Below are 20,025 nucleotides of genomic sequence, written 5' to 3'. Positions count from 1 at the left end.
ATCAGAAAAAAAGAAGAAGAAAAGTTTAATTAAAATGTGATTAGACGATATTGTTGGGAGGGTTTCTCCTAACTTTTTTTTTTTTTTTCTAGTCCTTATATAGATATGATGTTCTAAGGATTTGATGCGTGTGAGTTATGAGTTGACTCAACTCAGGTGAACCATTTCTAACAGTAATTACCTGCCTCCAAATCCATTTCTTGAATTAAGATCCAACATAAGTTTCAATATATATTATTCTTACAAGATATGTGCCTTAGAACATCAAACCAGAACCAGCAAATTTCTCCTTCGTCATCTCATCCAATCGATCGGCCATCTCGGGCGTGAGATGATCCAGCCAATCCCCCACCACACCGCGTCTGAAGAAGAGGCTGTTGTCCACCGTCCAACACCCGAAGTCCGTCGTGCCGCTCCTGTTCACCTTCAAATTGCTTAAGCTCTCCATGGAACACAACCGCACGATGCCATCGATCACCCCTTCCTTCTCCTCATCCTCCGAGAAGGGGCAGCCAAGGAACTCCGCCAGCCGCTTCAGCTGAGCTACTGTGTCTTGCAGCAGCTCCTCGTACTTCACGAACAATATCTTCTTAGGCCTTTCCAAGTGCGCCTTCCAGTAACCAAGCACATGATCCCAAAACGGACCAAAGAAAGAGAAGCCCTTGCAGAAGTTGTCGAAGGCCTTCTCGAGAGTCCATGGTTCTAAGTTAGCCCTCGTCCTGACCCAGTTTTCGTGGTGCCAAAAGGATATGAAGTTGTCCTTGGGGTTACGGCACAAGTACACGACTCTGCAGTCGGAGTCCACCACCGACGGCGGTAGGGAATGGAAGGGGATGTGTGTGGAGAAGAGTCGCGGGGGTGGCAGCTTGCTTAGGTCAGGTACTCGGTTGTTGGTGTAGATTTGGAGTTCAAGGAAGGGGATGTACTCATGGGGATTGTAGGACTCCAAGGCATGTTGGGAGTCGACGCAGGAGCCACGGTTTACGGTGGAGAAGACGAGGGCTTTCATCCATGTGGTGCCAGACTTGGGGATCGTGGCGACTAGTACGTCGGTAGGGCGAGCTTTGAAGTATTTTTGGGCGACCATGGTGCCTATTATGCCCGACGACAAACTGTACCAGCCGTCGTAGCAGAAGATTGGTTTGCCATTGCCGGAGTCTACGCTAGGTAGTGCCGACACGAGTTGTGTGTAGTGTTGATAGGTCCGGTGATGGACTCTGTTACGATAAGTAACTGTTCAGCCGTGGCCTTGGGGCCGTCGCGGCTTGGTCCGGGTCCGGAAGGCAGTGGTCTACGGGTGGGGAGGTAGCTCCGCCGTAGCTTCAGGAAGAGGCGACACCGTCTCGCACCTGCACACAGGTCAGGCCGGGAGCTCGGCCCGACCCCTCCGACGATCAAGTTAGAGGAAGACGTGGAGGGGGTTGTGGATGAGGCAGAAGAAGAGCCTCTGAGTGTTTTGTATTTGAGTGAGTTCCTCCCTCCTCTCCTTCTGGGGCTTAGGGGTATTTATAGAGGTGGTTAGTGTTACCTGACTTGACCGCCTGCTGGAGTGAGGGGGTACCTCTGATGGCGTCTGACGCGGCTGCCGGGGTCACGCGGTGAGTCAGTTCGTAGCAGGGTATGGGCGGGGGGTAGGCTATTGTCCTGTCTTGTCGTGGTCCACCGTGCGGAGTCAGAGGTCGTCGTCCAACAGCGGGAGTCGTCAGGGCGGGTCTAGTCAGCGTTATTGCTCTTCCAAGGGGCTGTCGTCACGGCGCATCGCCCGACCAGTATTTTCCCTATCATATTCCCCCCCCGAAAAGGAGCCATGCGTCGATCGGGACAGGGGAAGGGAGCTTGAGGCATGGCTGCGTCTCTTGGTGTCGAGGCGGTCTCAGGCGGTAGGCGGTAGGTGGTCCCGCTTGTTTTACCTCGATGGGGTTTTTGGGTGTGCCGACTGTACTGGTGGGTCTCGGTCAGTACGCGACCGAGGAGGAAGGCCCTGCCGGGCTAGCTGCACAGGAGAGCCTCGGGCATTACGCGACCGAGGGAAGGCCCGGCCGGGCTGGCTGCTCAGGAGCGCCTCGGGCATTACGCGACCGAGGGGGAAGGCCCTGCCGGGCTAGCTGCGCAGGAGCGCCTCGGGCATTACGCGACCGAGGGAAGGCCCGGCCGGGCTGGCTGCTCAGGAGCGCCTCGGGCATTACGCGACCGAGGGGGAAGGCCCTGCCGGGCTAGCCGCGCGGACGCGTCTCGTGCAACATGGGGCCGAGGTGCGCAACTCAGTCAGGAAGCCGAGCAGGGTTGGATTCGGGGCCGATGGAGCCAATGAGGGTTGAGGAGCACAGCGTAGGCGGGGCGATCGCGCAGGTGTGGTCTCGGGATGGCGTAGAGCCGAGGGCCGAGGAGCACAACGCAGGCGGGGTGACCGCGCAGGAGTGCCTCGGGCATTACGCGACCGAGGAGCAAGGCTGAAGAGCCTCGGGCATTACGCGACCGAGGAGTATGACGCTGGCGGGTGGACCGCTCTGGTGTGCCTCGGGCATTACGCGACCGAGGAGCAAGGCAGGAGAGCCTCGGGCATTACGCGACCGAGGAGTATGACGCAGGCGGGTAGACCGCTCTGGAGAGCCTCGGGCATTACGCGACCGAGGGAAGGCCCGGCCGGGCCGGCTGCTCAGGAGCGCCTCGGGCATTACGCGACCGAGGGGGAAGGCCCTGCCGGGCTAGCTGCGCAGGAGCAAGGCTGAAGAGCCTCGGCAAGCATGGAGCCGGGGCACTCGGCGCAGGCAGGCTGCGGCCGAGGGATGTAACCCAGGTGGGCAAGGTAGTGGATATGGCCGAGGAGTTCGGCGCGGACAGGCTGGCCGTGCAGACGTGTCTCGGGGTTTATGGAGCCGAGGGGCACGACGCGGGCGTACTGGCGGCACTGGTCTGTCTCGGGAACATGGAGCCAAGGAGCACGACGCAGGCGGCTGGCGGCGCAGGTGTGGTCTCGGGCATTACGCGACCGAGGAGCACGACGCAGGCGGGCAGACCGCGCAGGCGTGGTCGCAAGGGCCATGCGACCGAGTAGCACGACGCAGGCGGGCAGGACGCGAGGACGTGGACTCGGGCACCATGCGACCGAGGTACACGATAGAGGCGGACAGGCCGCGCCGAGGTAGATCTCGGCAGTGATTGGCCGAGGTGCTCTGTGCAGGCAGGCTGCGACTGAGGTGGTGGGCTTGGCAAGCATGGAGCTGAGGGGTTCGGCGCAGGCAAGCCGCGCCCGAGGGGCGTGAACCAGGTGGATAGGGCCGTGGAGTTCGGCGCAGGCAGGCTGGCCGCGCAGACGTGTCTCGGGGTTTATGGAGCTGAGGGGCACGACGCGGGCGTACTGGCGGCACTGGTCTGTCTCGGGAACATGGAGCCAAGGAGCACGACGCAGGCGGCTAGCGACGCAGGTGTGGTCTCGGGCATTACGCGATCGAGGAGCACGACGCAGGCGGCTAGCGGCGCAGGTGTGGTCTCGGGCATTACGCGACCGAGGAGCACGACGCAGGCGGGCAGACTGCGCAGGCGTGGTCGCAAGGGCCATGCGACCGAGTAGCACGACGCAGGCGGGCAGGACGCGAGGACGTGGACTCGGGCACCATGCGGCCGAGGTACACGATAGAGGCAGACAGGCCGCGCCGAGGTAGATCTCGGCAGTGATTGGCCGAGGTGCTCGGTGTAGGCGGATAGACCGCGCATGAGGCCGAGGCGCCGAGGCAGCGTGCGGGCTGCGCATGAGGCCGAGTGGCCGAGGCAGCGAGGCTGCTTGCTGGCTGCGCGTGAGGCCGAGGAGCGAGGCTGCGAGGCTGCTTGCTGGCTGCGCGTGAGGCCGAGGAGCCGAGGCAGCGAGGCAGCAAGGCAGCGTTCTGGCTGCGCATGAGGCCGAGTGGCCGAGGCAGCGTGTTGGCTGCGCATGAGGCCGAGTGGCCAAGGCAGCGAGGCTGTTTGCTGGCTGCGCACGAGGCCAAGGAGCCGAGGCAGCGAGGCAGCAAGGCAGCGTGCTACTTGCTGCGCATGGGGCTGAGGAGCCGAGGCAGCGTAGTGCTTGCTGGCTGCGCACGAGGCCGAGTGGCCGAGGCAGCGAGGCTGCTTGCTGGCTGCGCGTGAGGCCGAGGAGCCGAGGCAGCGAGGCAGCAAGGCAGCGTGCTGGCTGCGCATGAGGCCGAGTGGCCGAGGCAGCGAGGCTGCTTGCTGGCTGCGCGTGAGGCCGAGGAGCCGAGGCAGCGAGGCAGCAAGGCAGCGTTCTGGCTGCGCATGAGGCCGAGTGGCCGAGGCAGCGTGTTGGCTGCGCATGAGGCCGAGTGGCCAAGGCAGCGAGGCTGCTTGCTGGCTGCGCACGAGGCCAAGGAGCCGAGGCAGCGAGGCAGCAAGGCAGCGTGCTACTTGCTGCGCATGGGGCTGAGGAGCCGAGGCAGCGTAGTGCTTGCTGGCTGCGCACGAGGCCGAGTGGCCGAGGCAGCGAGGCTGCTTGCTGGCTGCGCGTGAGGCCGAGGAGCCGAGGCAGCGAGGCAGCAAGGCAGCGTGCTGGCTGCGCATGAGGCCGAGTGGCCGAGGCAGCGAGGCTGCTTGCTGGCTGCGCGTGAGGCCGAGGAGCCGAGGCAGCGAGGCAGCAAGGCAGCGTTCCGGCTGCGCATGAGGCCGAGGAGCCGAGGCAGCGAGGCAGCAAGGCAGCGTGCTGCTTGCTGCGCATGGGGCTGAGGAGCCGAGGCAGCGTGGCAGCAAGGCAGCGTGCTGCTTGCTGCGCATGGGGCTGAGGAGCCGAGGCAGCGTGGCAGCAAGGCAGCGTGCTACTTGCTGCGCATGGGGCTGAGGAGCCGAGGCAGCGTAGTGCTTGCTGGCTGCGCACGAGGCCGAGTGGCCGAGGCAGCGAGGCAGCTTGCTGGCTGCGCGTGAGGCCGAGGAGCCGAGGCAGCGAGGCAGCAGCGTGTTGGAGTGAGCAGAGCTTACCTTAACAGGGTTCTTGGGGGAGAAGAGGGACGACCTCCAGTTGTTGATGAGGCCTTTATCAATGATGACGAAGCCTTCGATGTAGTCGAACCTTTCGCTCCGGTGGGCGCTGTGGAGCGAGACGAGGAGCTCCTGGTCCCTGGTGAAGGCCGCGAAGTCGGAGTACAGTGCTCGAATCCATCTCACCCCGTGAGGAGCTGTCTCCAGTGCAATCCGGGCTCTGATGATGATCCCAAACTGTCCCAGACCACCGAGAACTCCATGGAACAGCTCTGAGTTCTGCTCTTCTGAGCATGTTATCAGCTCACCCTTGCCTGTGACCATATCGAGCTCGTGGACATTGTTGATCTGAGGTCCGTGGTGAAAGGCTTGCCCGCTTACGCCGGCGTTGGAGAGAGTGCTGCCGACCGACAAGTAGAGGTAGTCGGTCCACGACTTGGGCGCGAGGCCGCCGTTGACTAGCGTCCAGTTCAACACATCGACCTGGAGATCACCCCCCGAGGCGTCGACATAGTACTCGCCCGTGGACGGCGAGCACGTCGGCTCCGGGTGGGGCGCGATCCGGCCGCGACTCATCTGGACCACGACGTCGTCCGGCGAGAGCGTCTGGCCCTTGATCAAGTGGCTATGTCCCCTGGCGGAGACCGGCAACCAGCGGGCAGCGCGCGTGGGACCGAGGGGCCGACGCGGGCGGAGGCGCGCGGGGCAGAGCCGCGCGCGTGGGGGCCGAGGAGCCGGGACGCGCTGGCTGGCTGCGCGCGTGGGGCCGAGGGGCCGACGCGGGCGGAGGCGCGCGGGGCCGAGCCGCGCGCGTGGGACCGAGGCGCTCGGGGCCGAGGAGCCGAGAACAGCCCCAGAAGTCGCTGCTGCTGGTGCAGGTCGGCTGCAGTGGAGCAACCAAGGAGAAGACTAACGTACCGTCATTCCGGGCCCTCCTTCTAGCGCCAAAATGTTACGATAAGTAACTGTTCAGCCGTGGCCTTGGGGCCGTCGCGGCTTGGTCCGGGTCCGGAAGGCAGTGGTCTACGGGTGGGGAGGTAGCTCCGCCGTAGCTTCAGGAAGAGGCGACACCGTCTCGCACCTGCACACAGGTTGGGCCGGGAGCTCGGCCCGACCCCTCCGACGATCAAGTTAGAGGAAGACGTGGAGGGGGTTGTGGATGAGGCAGAAGAAGAGCCTCTGAGTGTTTTGTATTTGAGTGAGTTCCTCCCTCCTCTCCTTCTGGGGCTTAGGGGTATTTATAGAGGTGGTTAGTGTTACCTGACTTGACCGCCTGCTGGAGTGAGGGGTACCTCTGATGGCGTCTGACGCGGCTGCCGGGGTCACGCGGTGAGTCAGTTCGTAGCAGGGTATGGGCGGGGGGTAGGCTATTGTCCTGTCTTGTCGTGGTCCACCGTGCGGAGTCAGAGGTCGTCGTCCAACAGCGGGAGTCGTCAGGGCGGGTCTAGTCAGCGTTATTGCTCTTCCAAGGGGCTGTCGTCACGGCGCATCGCCCGACCAGTATTTTCCCTATCAGACTCCTTCTTCCTCCTCCTCTTCTTCTTCGAGCTGGGATCTGTAAGCGTCGGCCATGGAAAACGTGATGAGGCCACTCAGGCTGATCTAACGATTTCCTAAATCTTAGCCAAACATACATGAGAAATCAAACTATATATAGGCCCAACTCATGGTATATATTTTTGATATTAGGTAATTTGAATAAGCATTTGGAACCCAAAAAAAAAATGATAGGTTGGTCTTATCCATTATACATGTGCATGGGAACGAAGCTCTCCATCCATTATTGTCATTAACACGGGAACGTGTCTTGCTACGGCTCGTCTTACTTCACAAACAATATCTTATTTGGCCGTTCCAATTGTGCCTACTGTAATTGATAGAAAATCATGATAATGTAGGCCCTAAATCTGAGCGAAACATATATATATATATATATATATATATATATATATATATATATATATATATATATATATATATATATATATATATATATATATATATATATATATATATATATATATATATATATATATATATATATATATATATATATATATATATATATATATATATATATATATATATATATATCAAACTATGTAGGCCCAACTCATGAGATATATTTGATATTAGGTAATTTGAATGGTTGCTTGGAGCCAAAAAAAAAAAAATTACGGGTTGGTCTTTTCCATTTTCCATGTGCATGGGAACTAAGCTCTCCATCCATTATTGTGATTAACATAGCAACATGTCCTGTTGCAGCTTCTTGTACTTCACAAACAATATCTTCTTTGGCCTTTCCAAGTGCGCCTTCTAGTAACTGATAGAAAATCATGTTAATTTAGTCCCTAAATCTTTGCCAAACATATATGAGAATCAAACTATATATAAGACCAACTCATGATATATATTTTTGATATTAGGTAATTTGAATGAGGGTTTGGAGCCAGAAAAAAATGATGGATTGGTCTTATCCATTAAGCATCTGAGGAGAAATCTAAAACTAAAAAATTGTATGTAAGGAGAAATCCAAAAATAATAAAAAAATATTATCAATTAAGCATGTGAGGAGCTATCAATTTTTTTTATTTTTTTATCATAAATAAAATATTTGTTATTATAAAAGATAATATAATATCTGAGCTAATTATAGATTATACTATGTAATTAGCTTCTTCTTTTTTTTCATACCCATATTCCCGGTGCATCCTGTCATCGTCGTTACTCCCTAATATTTCGCCGATCATTATCCACAACTTGAGCTTATCATCGATCGTCATCCCCCATTTTCGGTTCCCCATCCTCCTAACTTGTGCTATCTATCGTCGATTAGTGTCCACAGGTCATGCCTATTATCGTGTGTCGTCTCTCGTCTTGTGTTCCCCATTGATTATTGCACTCCCAGCTCACTATCTTTTAAGATAGAAGAAGAGATGAAAGATATTTATATCCACTTCTGAAAGGATAGTTTTGAGATATTAATTTTTTTAAAATAAGATTTTAAATAATAATCTTATAGTGAAACATAGAAATAATCATCACACCAATTCAATCCAAAAACTTAAATGATTAGATTATAGGTTAGAATTAAACATATATCATGTGACTCTCTTGATATTTACTGATGTGAGATTATTTTTTTAGTATTTTTTTAATCTCTACTTACACACGAATATCTTGAAACATTCTCTTCCTATTCATATGTGGCTCAATTGTCTTCCCCTTACAAGTAAGGGCATGTGACATAGTTAATTTTATCTATAATCATTGGTGTGACTAACTTTATCCCCACCGCAAGTTTGACTATTTGATAACTAACAAAGGTGTGACTAACTTTATCCCCATCGCAAGTTTAACTATTTGGTTTAGCTAACTTTGTTAGTACTATAAGCTTGACTCAAGTTAATTTTGACTCAAAACTCTTTATTTTTTTTAATTATTTAAAACTTTTTCTAATCTCTCTCTCTCTCTCTCTCTTTTTTTTTTTTACTATTCACCTTTTTATCATCTTTTTTCCTTCAACTTAACAATGAATGTAAGTTCAATTAGTTAAGATTAATATATATTAAGTCATATACCAATTCAACCCAAAAAGCTTAAGCTGCAGGACTATTCTTTTTGTCATCTTTTTCAATGTCTCCTCACACATGAATACATATAAATATATTATAACATGACCATTAGGTAGTTGTAATTTGTAGACAGTGGCATGCATGTTGCTTTCAAGAAAATAAATTGATGTGTATGCTTGCCCTGACCTAGCCGGTGTTACATAATAGTTTATTTGGAAATTATTGTATGTAAGAAAAGTTAGATAGTGTAAACTAAATGTTGATGAGACAAGTCAGAAACGTCAGGTGTAAAATGTTTGAAGGCGAGTTTAGAATGGTGTGATAATACTTAGGTGTCTCCAAGACGTTGACATTTAAAATGTTGATGAGACAAGTTGGTTGGTTTTATAGTAGTTGAAGTTTGTGAAACTAAAAGAAGATATTTCCTCTTTCCTTGCCATTTGGTTTATGTAATCTTATCCCGTTTTGAAGTTTTGGTATTAGATACCGTAGTTGTTTATTATGCTTATATGCATTCTTATTTATTAGACGAAGAAGTGCATGAATTCCTCATTAACAGCAAACCAGCTCTTGGAAATATATTATCTTCTTGCAGTAAATACTTGGTAAATCAAAATCTTCCTCCAAGGCTGTAAACATTTCAGTTCGCATGCCTTTCTTCACTTGGCAAGTTAGGAAAAACCTCTTCGATCTCCTGACTATGGTGTCTTTTTTAAGCGTGTCTTGTGGAGTTATATTGGTGATGGTTCACCCTATTCGCTTGTCCAAATAAAGTTTTCATCGAGGACAATTGCTTCTTAGTTATATTTATATTGTTTGGGTTCCATTCTAACATTGACTTTGCCACCTATTTAAGATATATCTACTTTTAAGTGGTCCTAGATTTTTAATGTTTTTACGAAGGACACCAGCCTACATGTGATGATCTTTGATTAGTGAACTTGTTTTTATCGATGCTTTTAGTTAGCACATTGCTTTCCTGTCGAGCCATTTCTTCACAGCAATTTGGTTGGTGTCTCTTTTCAAATATTATATATACTACAGGATGGAATCTGGAAAGCCTTCTGGATTAGTTTTCAAGAGTTGTTATTTGAAAGATGAAATCTTTCGGTATGAGTTGTCATGAATGAGATTTAGCAGTAGTTGAGATTTCCACTGTCAAATTTAGTTTGGTCATTTGGTCCAGGATTCAGGTCACATCAGTGCTACATACATACTTGGATGGTTTCACAGTGAAAGATGATGATGCCTTAAAAGGACTCTATAAAAGCTTGTTTTATTAAAGTTTTTCGCAGTAATTTTTGCTTAAGCAGTTAGGGTTGGAGGTAGATCGATAATTCAGGTTATGTCTTTTAGGGCTCAGTTACAGTTATATCTTTCGATGATATTATGCTATTGTGTAATATGGTCACAACAAGAGTTAAAAGTTTATTTGTACAGGCAATCATGCTTGAGTTATGTTATCATGGTAGGTATCAAATCCATCTGCTTGGGCGTCGATGCATGAATGAATATATCATGCAGAATGAAGCAAATCTGTTTTTCCGGATTATAATTAAGTCAATTAGTTCTTGTCCAACCAACTGCTGGAATTTGCAACCAGCATTCTCCCTGTTCCTGTATTGTTACTTTTTCTTTTCTTTTTAATCCTGTTACGTTAAGATTAATAATAGATAAGATTTTCTCAGAAAATTTCACTGTCGAGGAAAATCCTTTATTTTGTTAAGAAATTTTTTTTTCTCATAATCTGTATAAATAGGAGAGGGATATGTTAATGTATTCAAGCTAAAGCTTCTTCAATAAAATTTCTTCGATAATTCTTTTTATCAAATTGATTCAATTGACGCTTAACTTTTGGCTCCAGACATCATTTATCTCTCATCTATCCGATTATTAGACAGGATCAAGACATCAGTACACGACTCTGACTCTGCAGCCGGACTCCGTCCCCCCGGTAGGGACTAGAAAAGGATGTGTGTGGTGGTAGCTTGCTCAGGTCAGGTACTCGGTTTTTGGTGTTCAAGGATGGGGATGTACTCATGGGGATTGCAGGAGTCCAAGGCATGTCGAGAGTCGACGCAAGAGCCACGATTTATGGTGGAGAAGACGAGGGCTTTGATCCATGTGATGCCAGACTTGGGGGAGGAGCACACGACCTTCACACTCGTCGATCATCATCGCCCTCTCAACTCCCATGTCCTCTCCAAACTAATTCCATAGCACAACAATTTTCTTTCCATGTTGGACATTCCGAATGTGATTAATTATTTGGGAATTCGGAATAAAAGCAGCTTTTATAATCTGTTCCATAATATAAACTTGTTAATGATAATTTTTAGAATTGAAATAGTTATTATTTTTTAATAATCTGTTTCAGTAAATTGACGGAATCAAACAAAAGCAAAAGAGGGAGCGAAGACAACTTCTAATTCCCAAAATAATGGATCCAAAATCACCAAAGAATGTATGATATCCAACTGACTGACTTAACTCTTGCCTTTGCCCATACAGACTGTTTTCTTAAGAGAAAATATTATATGGCACAAACTCTAATTACCTCACAGAAATTGATGTGTTATGAAACACATCGACGCCATGGTAGATAGTGATTTGTTATATTATAAACTTTTATTTAATTATATAAAAATATATTATAGATTTAATTAGATTTTGATTATAATTATCGATCGGAAAAAAAAAAAAGTTTAATTATAATGTGATTAGACGATATTGTTGAGAGGGTTTCTCCTAACCTTTTTTTTTTTTTTTTTTTCTAGTCCTTATATAGATATGATGTTCTAAGGATTTGATGCGTGTGAGTTATGAGTTGACTCAACTCAGGTGAACCATTTCTAACAGTAATTACCTGCCTCCATATCCATTTCTTGAATTAAGATCCAACATAAGTTTCAATATATATTATTCTTACAAGATGTGTGCCTTAGAACATCAAACCAGAACCAGCAAATTTTTCCTTCGTCATCTCATCCAATCGATCGGCCATCTCGGGCGTAAGATGATTCAGCCAATCCCCCACCACACCGCGTCTGAAGAAGAGGGTGTTGTCGAGCATCCAATACCCCATTTCCGTGGTGCCGCTCCTGTTCACCACCAAATTGCTTAAGCTTTCCATGGCACACAGCCGCACGATGCCATCGATCACGCCTTCCTTCTCCTCATCCTCCGAGAAGGGACGGCCAAGGAACTCCGCCAGCCGCTTCAGCTGAGCTACGGTGTCCTGCTGCAGCTCCTCGTACTTCACGAACAATATCTTATTCGGCCTTTCCAAATGCGCCTTCCAGTAACTGAGCACATGGTCCCAGTACGGTCCGAAGAGGGATAAGCCCTTGCAGAAGTTGTCCAAGGCCTTCTCGAGCGTCCATGGCTCCAAGTTAGCCTTCGTCCTGAATCTGTTGTTGAAGTGCCATAAGGATATGAAGTTGTCCTTGGGGCTGCGGCACACGTACACGACTCTGCAGCCGGACTCCGTCACCGACGCCGGCAGGGACTGGAAAGGGATGTGCGTGGCGAAGAGTCGCGGCGGTGGCAGCTTGCTCAGGTCAGGTACTCGGTTGTTGGTGTAGATTTGGTGTTCAAGGAAGGGGACGTACTCATGGGGATTGTAGGACTCCAAGGCATGTCGGGAGTCGACGCAGGAGCCGCGGTTTACGGTGGAGAAGACGAGGGCTTTCATCCATGTGGTGCCAGACTTGGGGATGGTGGCGACTAGTACGTCGGTAGCGCGAGCTTTGAAGTATTTTTGGGCGACTATGGTGCCTATTATGCCCGACAGCAAACCGTACCAGCCGTCGTAGCAGAAGATTGGTTTGCCATTGCCGGAGTCTACGCTTGGTAGTGCCGACACGAGTTGTGTGTAGTGTTGATAGGTCCGGTGATGGACTCCTTCTTCCTCCTCCTCTTCTTCTTCGAGCTGGGATCTGTAAGCGTCGGCCATGGAAAACGTGATGAGGCCACTCAGGCTGATCTAACGATTTCCTAAATCTTAGCCAAACATACATGAGAAATCAAACTATATATAGGCCCAACTCATGGTCTATATTTTTGATATTAGGTAATTTGAATAAGCATTTGGAACCCAAAAAAATAAAAATGATAGGTTGGTCTTATCCATTATACATGTGCATGGGAACGAAGCTCTCCATCCATTATTGTGATAAACATAGCAACATGTCCGGTTGCAGCCTCTTGTACTTCACAAACAATATCTTATTTGGCCGTTCCAATTGTGCCTACTGTCATTGATAGAAAATCATGATAATGTAGGTACTAAATCTTAGCGAAACATATACAAGAATCAAACTATGTAGGCCCAATTCATCAGATATATTTGATATTTGGTAATTTGAATGGAGTGCTTGGAGCCAAAAAAAAAAAAATGACAGACGGGTTGGTCTTACCCATTTTCCATGTGCATGGAACCGAAGCTCTCCATCCATTATTGCGATTAACATAGCAACATGTCCCGTTGCAGCCTCTTGTCCTTCACAAACAATATCTTCTTTGGCCTTCCCAAGTGCGCCTACTAGTAACTGATAGAAAATCATGCTAATTTGGTCCCTAAATCTTTGCCAAACATATATGAGAATCAAACTATATATAAGTCCAACTCATGATATATATTTTTGATATTAGGTAATTTGAATGAGGGTTTGGAGCCAGAAAAAAATGATGGATTGGTCTTATCCATTAAACATGTGAGGAGAAATCCAAAAATATTAAAGAAAATATTATATTTTTTTTATCAACCTTACAGTTGCTATTAATTTTTAATTTTTATTATAAATAAACTAATTTTTATTATAAAAGATAACATAATATCTGGATTAATTATATCTTATGTAATTAGCTTCGTTTAGTATCCTGATCACTATACTTTCAAAAGTTATATTGAGATCCATATATTTATAAAAGTAAAACATTTAACATTGTTGCTTAACAAAATCTCTTTTTCTCTCTTCATTTTCAACCCTATGAAATTATATTTTTAACCTTATATAGAAATCTCAATGTTTTATTTTCGTCAGTATAAGGATCCCAATATAACTTTTGAAAGAATAGGGACTGAGATGCTAAATGCAACTAATTATAAGAGATAATATGTAATTAGCCCATAATATTCTTTTCTTATCAATTGCTCAATACTAATGAGATTTTATTTTAAATATGAAATAAACATTACATCATCAATAAGTTTTTTATTAGATTTGGTGTTCACAATAATTATTCCTTTTATTTTATGTGATTATAGCTATTTGAATTAATCTTATCAAGTATGTCAGAAGTGGACGCTAGAGCCACGATTTATAGTGGTAAAAACTTGCATATCATGAGGTTTGTTTTGTAAAGGAGGATTTTGTAATATTTAAACAAATACGATAGTTTGTGATATGAGGTGATTAGAGCTAAATATGAGAATGTTGACACTTGGGACATTCAATTTTATTTTTTTCTAAGAATGATTGGTCTTGGAGGTTATTTTTCTCTGCTTTTGAAATGTTGCATGACGGACTTTCTATAGTTGTCGGTAATTATATTTTAATTAATACTATCTTGGATCTTTGGATTTTGGATGTATCTATCCATATAAAGTTGACTTTTTATAATATATTTGAATTGTAGAGTCATTGTTTGGTTTCGGATTTTACTTGTAATGGATCTTGGGATGTGCCTATAGGCTATAATCTATGTTTGGGAGTATCTTTTCTGGTGGATCTCGCCTTTGTGTCATACAATGGACAACTCTCTGTCCATTGGGGATTGGCGGCATTGGCTGTAGAAGCTATCGATGTTACCTATTGTTTTTTCATTTCTAATAGAATTGCCAAGCTTGGTGTATATGATATTTGTAATCTTACACAGAAGAACAATACTTGAAGCAATTAAATCTTGCTATGGCTTCTTTGATTTCATCATTCTGCCGCTTCTTCTCTCTTCGGTACAATCGTATCTGAGGAATCTCGAACACTCCATAAATGAAGCACTCATCGAGCACCTTAGATCTGGAAAAGATAAAATAGAAGGAACAGAGGAGTATAACCGCTGCATGTAAACCTCACCAACCATTCATTGCCTCTCCAGTAAAGGAAGAAGAACGATGAAGAAATGTGTTGTCTTGGAGGGGATAAAGAAGAAAAAATGTATGGAAATAAGAAAAGAAAATTATTATTCAGTCGGATTACACATATATTATTCTTACGAAATATGCGCCTTGGAACATCAAACCAGAACCGGCAAATTTCTCCTCCGTCATCTTCTGCAATCGATCAGCCATCTCGGGCGTGAGATGATTCAGCCAATTCCCCACCACACCCGCGTCTGAAGAAGGTGCTGTTGTCCACCGTCCAACGCCCGAAGTCCGTCGTGCCGCTCCTGTTCACCTTCAAATTGCTTAAGCTCTCCATGGCACACAACCGCACGATGCCATCGATAACCCCTTCCTTCTCCTCATCCTCCAAGAAGGGGCAGCCAAGGAACTCCGCCACCCGCTTCAGCTGAGCTACGGTGTCCTGCAGTAGTTCTCCTACTTTGGCCTTTCCAAGTGCTCCTTCCAGTAACCGAGCACATGATCCCAATCCGGGCCAAAGAAAGAGAAGCCCTTGCAGAAGCTGTCCAAGGCCTTCTCGAGCGGTTGTGGCTCTAAGTTAGCCTTCGTCCTGTGCCTGTTTATGTGGTGCCATAAGGATGCGAAGTTGTCCTTGGGGTTGCGGCACACGTACACGAGTCTCCCGTCGGAGTCCACGACCGACGCCGGCAGGGAATGGAAGGGGATGTGTGTGGAGAAGAGTCACGGGGGTGGCAGCTTGCTCGGGTAGGTACTCGGTTGTTGGTGTAGATTTGGAGTTCAAGAAAGGGGATGCACTCGTGGGGATTGCAGGACTCCCAAGGCACGTCGGGAGTCGACGTGGGAGCCGCGGTTAATGTTGTAGAAGACGAGAGCTATCATCCATGTGGTGCCGGACTTGGGGATGGTGGCGATTAGTACGTCGGTGGGGTGAGCTCTGAAGTATTTTTGGGCGACCATGGTGCCTACGATGTCCGTCGGAAACCCATACCAGCCATTGTAGAGTCGACAAAGCCGGACTCTAAGCTTGGTAGTGCCGACACCAGATGTGTGAAAGTGTTGATAGGTCCGGTGGCGGATTTCTTCCTTCTCGGTTTCTTCTTCGATCCTCGATGGAAAGCGGGATCCGAACGCTTCGGCCATGGGAAAGCGGGACAAGGCAACTCAGGCTGATCTACCAATTGTCTAAATCTTAGCCAAACACACACACATAAATATATATAATTAATTAATTAAAATTTATTTTAATCTCTGTGATTTTTGTCATGACCTAACCGTTGTGACATAATAGTTTATTTGGAAATTATTGAATGTAAGAAAAGTTAGATAGCGTAAACGAAATCTGGAATCGGAAGTGGTCAGAAACGTCAGGTGTAAAATGTTGAAGGCGAGTTTAGAATGGTGTGATAATACTTAGGTGCCTCCAAGACGTTGACATTTAAGATGTTGTTGAGACAAGTTGGTTGGTTTTATAGTAGTTGAAGTTTGTGAAACTAAAAGAAGATATTTCCTCTTCCCTTGCCATTTGGTTTATGTAATCTTATCCCGTTTTGAAGTTTTGGTATTAGATACCGTAGTTGTTTATTATGCTTAAATGCATTCTTATTTATTAGACGAAGAAGTGCATGAATTCCTCATTAACAGCAAACCAGCTCTTGGAAATATATTATCTTCTTGCAGTAAATACTTGGTAAATCAAAATCTTCCTCCAAGGCCGTAAACATTTCAGTTCGCATACCTTTGTAGGAAGTTAGGAAAAACCTGGTGTCTTTTTTAAGCGTGTCTTGTGAAGTAAATGGAATTAAATCGTAGTGGAATTAAATAGAATCACAATCAAATAGAATAACAAGATATACGTGGAAAACCTCTTCAACGTGAAGGGTAAAAACAATGGGGTAAACTAAAGATAATCCACTATAAAAATAATGAATATACAAATCTCAATCTCTTGTCCTAAACCCTAGCGACAATCACAAGAGAATAATTAGGATACAAAGATCACGTCACTACCTACAATATCTAAAATCTCCTCAAATAATCACAGCAAGAGTCTACTGTAGATTTGATCTAACCTAAGATGAGAACACTGCTAGATGATTGAGAACAGCCTCTGCGTTGTCCTTGTCTTCTTCCCTTTCTTTCTCTCCTTTTTCTGCCTTGTTTTTCTCATTTTCTTTAGAATCCCGTGGCTATTCACTTCTCCCACGTTGCTGCCCTATTTATGTTTTTTTTTCTGCCTCCAAAACGTAGCCACCACACCCCTCCTAATGTTAATTAGGGTTAGGTTAAGAGGGGGTGTGGGTTGTAGGCTGCCCAAGCCCACTATGGGCTGAATCTGTAGGCTGTCAGCCCAACAACCTCCCCCTTCAGCCTATAAGGGAGGCTGTCTCATGACTCATCAATGTGAAGCCATGCCGACCAGTTGTCAGCATATCTCTTGCCTTTCTTTTGGTGAGGTCTTCATTCCATTTGGTAGCAGTACCAAATCATAAGTGTGGTTCTTCTGAAGAGCATCCATCTCTTCCTGCATAGCAACTAATCACTTCTCTTTCTGCTCACTTTCAACTGTTTCCAAGTAACTCTCTAGTTCACCTGCATCAGTAAGCATCACATACTCATCTGTAGAGTATCTTTTGGAAGGTTGACGTTGTCTAGAAGATCTTCTCAATTGAGGTTTTGTTGGAACTTGCTCTCCTATTTCTTCTTGCTCAACATGTCCTGTAGGTAGATCAACATCAGGCTCTACACCATCTTCCTGCACATCTCCCCCATCACCATGATATACTGGAGGAATAACTGGGTCACAATCTGCTAATCCTTCTGCAGAAGTATTGGCTAGTGCCTTCTTCTTCAAATCTTCAAAAGTTTGATCCTCAAAGAAGACTACATCTCTGCTTCTAAATACCTACTATTTTTCTGGATCCCAAAGCCTGTAACCAAAATGATCATGTGAGTAGCCAAGAAAAATACATTGTTTAGACTTACCATCCAGTTTGGACCTCTCATTATCTGGAACATGTGCAAATACATGACAACCAAACACTCTCAAATGCTTGTAGGAAACATCTTTCCCTGACCATGCTCTACAACATCACCATCTAGGGCTTACATGGTGATAAGTTGATTACATCAACTATAGTCCTCAAAGCCTCATCCCAAAACCTTTTGGGTAGCTTGGCCTGTGAAAGCATACATCTGATCTTTTCCATGATGATGCGGTTCATCCTCTTTGCAATTGCATTATGGTGAGGTGTACTAGGAACTGTCATCTCATGTTGGATCCTATGTGACCTACAATAGTCATTAAACAATCCTGTATACTCACCACTATTATCTGATCTTATGCATTTCAATTTCCTTTCTATCTCCCTTTCAATCATGGCATGAAACTCTTTGAAGACATTAATCACTTGATCTTTAGTCTTCAAAGCATAGGCTCAAAATTTCCTGAAAAAATCATCTATAAAAGTGACAAAATAAAATGCACCACTTATACCAAGAACATTAACAGATCCACCATGAGTTTTTATCCTCAAAGGATCACATACATCTGTATAAACACGGTCTAAGACATACATTTTTCTAGACATAGCAGGACTAGCAAATGAAACTCTATGTTGTTTACCTGCTAAACAATCAATACAAGGGTTCAGATGTATATCTCTGGGGTATGATAATACCTCTCTCTTGGAAAGAGCTTGCAACCCCTTCTCGCTCATGTGTCCCAATCGCTTATGCCATAACTCCATGCTGAAGTCTTTTTCTGTAACATTTAACTACTCAACATAAGCTTTAGCCTGCAACCTATACAAAGTATGATATTTCTTTCAATTAGCTATAACAAGAGAATCCTTACTGAGCTTTCATTGCCCTTTGTGAAATATGCTATCATAGTCTTCATCATCTAGCCTTCCAACTGAAATTAGATTCAGCCTCAAGTCAACCACATGCGTCATATCCTTAAGCACAAACTTGCAGCCTATGTTGGTCTTTAAATAGATATCACCCACGTCTATGATGTCTGCTGTGCCATAGTTGCCCATCTTGACAACACCAAAATTTCCAGACCTGTATGTAGTAAAAAACTCCCTATGTGGTGTAGCATGATAAAAAGCACCTGTGTCAATCACCCACTCAAGATCCTGACACACACAAGAAAAAATATCATCAAAAGGAGATAAAATCAAATAATCACCACCCTGCATTGTAGTTGTAATATTATCTTTTGACCATATAGACTTCACTTCTTTTTCATTTTTCTTGCTCTTCTTATGTTGCTTACATTGGTTCTTGTAATGTCCTTTCTCACCACAATTATAGCAAACAATATCTTTTCTTGATCTTGACTTGCTTCTACCCATACGTGAACTGCTTCTTGACTTTGACCTTCATCTATTCTCTGAGATAAGTGCTTGTGAATCATTCTGAGATGTTGCCGAACTCTTTCTTCTCAACTCCTCATTCAACAAATTGCTTGTTACTTGACTCATAGTGACAACACCATCTGGCGTAGAATTATTAAGGGAAACTACTAGTGTCTCCCAACTTTCTAGTAATGAACTGAGAAGTAACAATGCTTATAACTCATCATCAAGAGACATTTTCATAGAGGATAACTGGTTAGTAATACTTTGCTTTTCATTCAAATGTTTAGAAGCACTTCTCTATATTTTAGGTTCACAAGTTTTCTGATCAAAAAAGCTTTGTTGCCAGCTGTTTTTCTTTCATACAAACTTTTCAACTTTTTCCAAAGAGAATATACAGAAATTTCAGTAGAAACATGATGAAAGACACTATCATCAAGCCACTGTCGAATAAACCCAATTATTTTTCGATCTAACATCTTCCACTCATTATCTGTTATGGGTTTTGCATTATCCCCCTGCAAAGGTTCAAACAAATCTTTGCAATACAAGAGATCTTTTATTCTTAGTTTCCATATCATCCAATTATTTCTATTTAAACTAATCATGCGAGAAATATTACTGACCTCTATATTCAAATATAAAAATTTAAATCACCAAAACCTCTTGCTCTGATACCAGTTGATGGATATAAATAGGAATATTCTTTATATATGAACAAATACTAGAAGACCACATCAGAATTAAATGGAACTATAATCAAATAAAACTCCAAGATATACGTGGAAAACCCCTTCAATGTGAAGGGTAAAAACCACAGGGCAAACTAGAGATAATTCACTATGAGAATAATGAATATACAAATCTCAATCTCTTGCCCTAAACCTTAGCAACAATCACAAGAGAATAACTGGGATACAAAGATCACGTCACTGCCTACAATATCTAAAATCTTCCCAAGTAATCATAGCAAGAGTCTACTGTAGATTTGATCTAACCTGAGATGAGAATACTGTTAGATAATTGAGAACAATCTCTCTGC

The 20,025-nt window shown here is 45.5% G+C and overlaps 4 protein-coding genes across 4 annotated transcripts; all 4 read right to left on the bottom strand.

Moving 5' to 3' along the window:
- Nucleotides 1-168: 168 nt before the first annotated feature.
- Nucleotides 169-1,212, bottom strand: LOC135609268 (cytosolic sulfotransferase 11-like). The gene has a single exon (XM_065102377.1). It carries the CDS (start codon nucleotides 1,085-1,087, stop codon nucleotides 257-259), a length of 831 nt encoding a protein of 276 aa, XP_064958449.1. The 5' UTR covers nucleotides 1,088-1,212; the 3' UTR covers nucleotides 169-256.
- A 1,462-nt stretch (nucleotides 1,213-2,674) lies between these two features.
- On the bottom strand, nucleotides 2,675-5,538 carry LOC135608838 (cytokinin dehydrogenase 5-like). The gene is made up of 2 exons (XM_065101884.1): nucleotides 4,963-5,538; nucleotides 2,675-2,773 (listed from the first exon to the last, which is right to left on the bottom strand). Exons 1-2 carry the CDS (start codon nucleotides 5,536-5,538, stop codon nucleotides 2,675-2,677), a joined length of 675 nt encoding a protein of 224 aa, XP_064957956.1.
- Nucleotides 5,539-11,399: 5,861 nt separating this feature from the next.
- Nucleotides 11,400-12,540, bottom strand: LOC135609267 (cytosolic sulfotransferase 8-like). The gene has a single exon (XM_065102376.1). The coding sequence runs from the start codon at nucleotides 12,490-12,492 to the stop codon at nucleotides 11,479-11,481; it is 1,014 nt and encodes a 337-aa protein (XP_064958448.1). The 5' UTR covers nucleotides 12,493-12,540; the 3' UTR covers nucleotides 11,400-11,478.
- Nucleotides 12,541-14,821: 2,281 nt separating this feature from the next.
- On the bottom strand, nucleotides 14,822-15,762 carry LOC135608837 (flavonol 4'-sulfotransferase-like). The gene is made up of 2 exons (XM_065101883.1): nucleotides 15,447-15,762; nucleotides 14,822-15,102 (listed from the first exon to the last, which is right to left on the bottom strand). Exons 1-2 carry the CDS (start codon nucleotides 15,760-15,762, stop codon nucleotides 14,822-14,824), a joined length of 597 nt encoding a protein of 198 aa, XP_064957955.1.
- Between the last annotated feature and the right edge of the window lie 4,263 nt (nucleotides 15,763-20,025).

Source organism: Musa acuminata, chromosome BXJ2-4 (assembly GCF_036884655.1).
Source record: "Musa acuminata AAA Group cultivar baxijiao chromosome BXJ2-4, Cavendish_Baxijiao_AAA, whole genome shotgun sequence".
NCBI classification, from domain to species: domain Eukaryota; kingdom Viridiplantae; phylum Streptophyta; class Magnoliopsida; order Zingiberales; family Musaceae; genus Musa; species Musa acuminata.
Note: the sequence above shows the minus strand (reverse complement) of the source record. Positions and strands in the feature narration are given on the sequence as shown.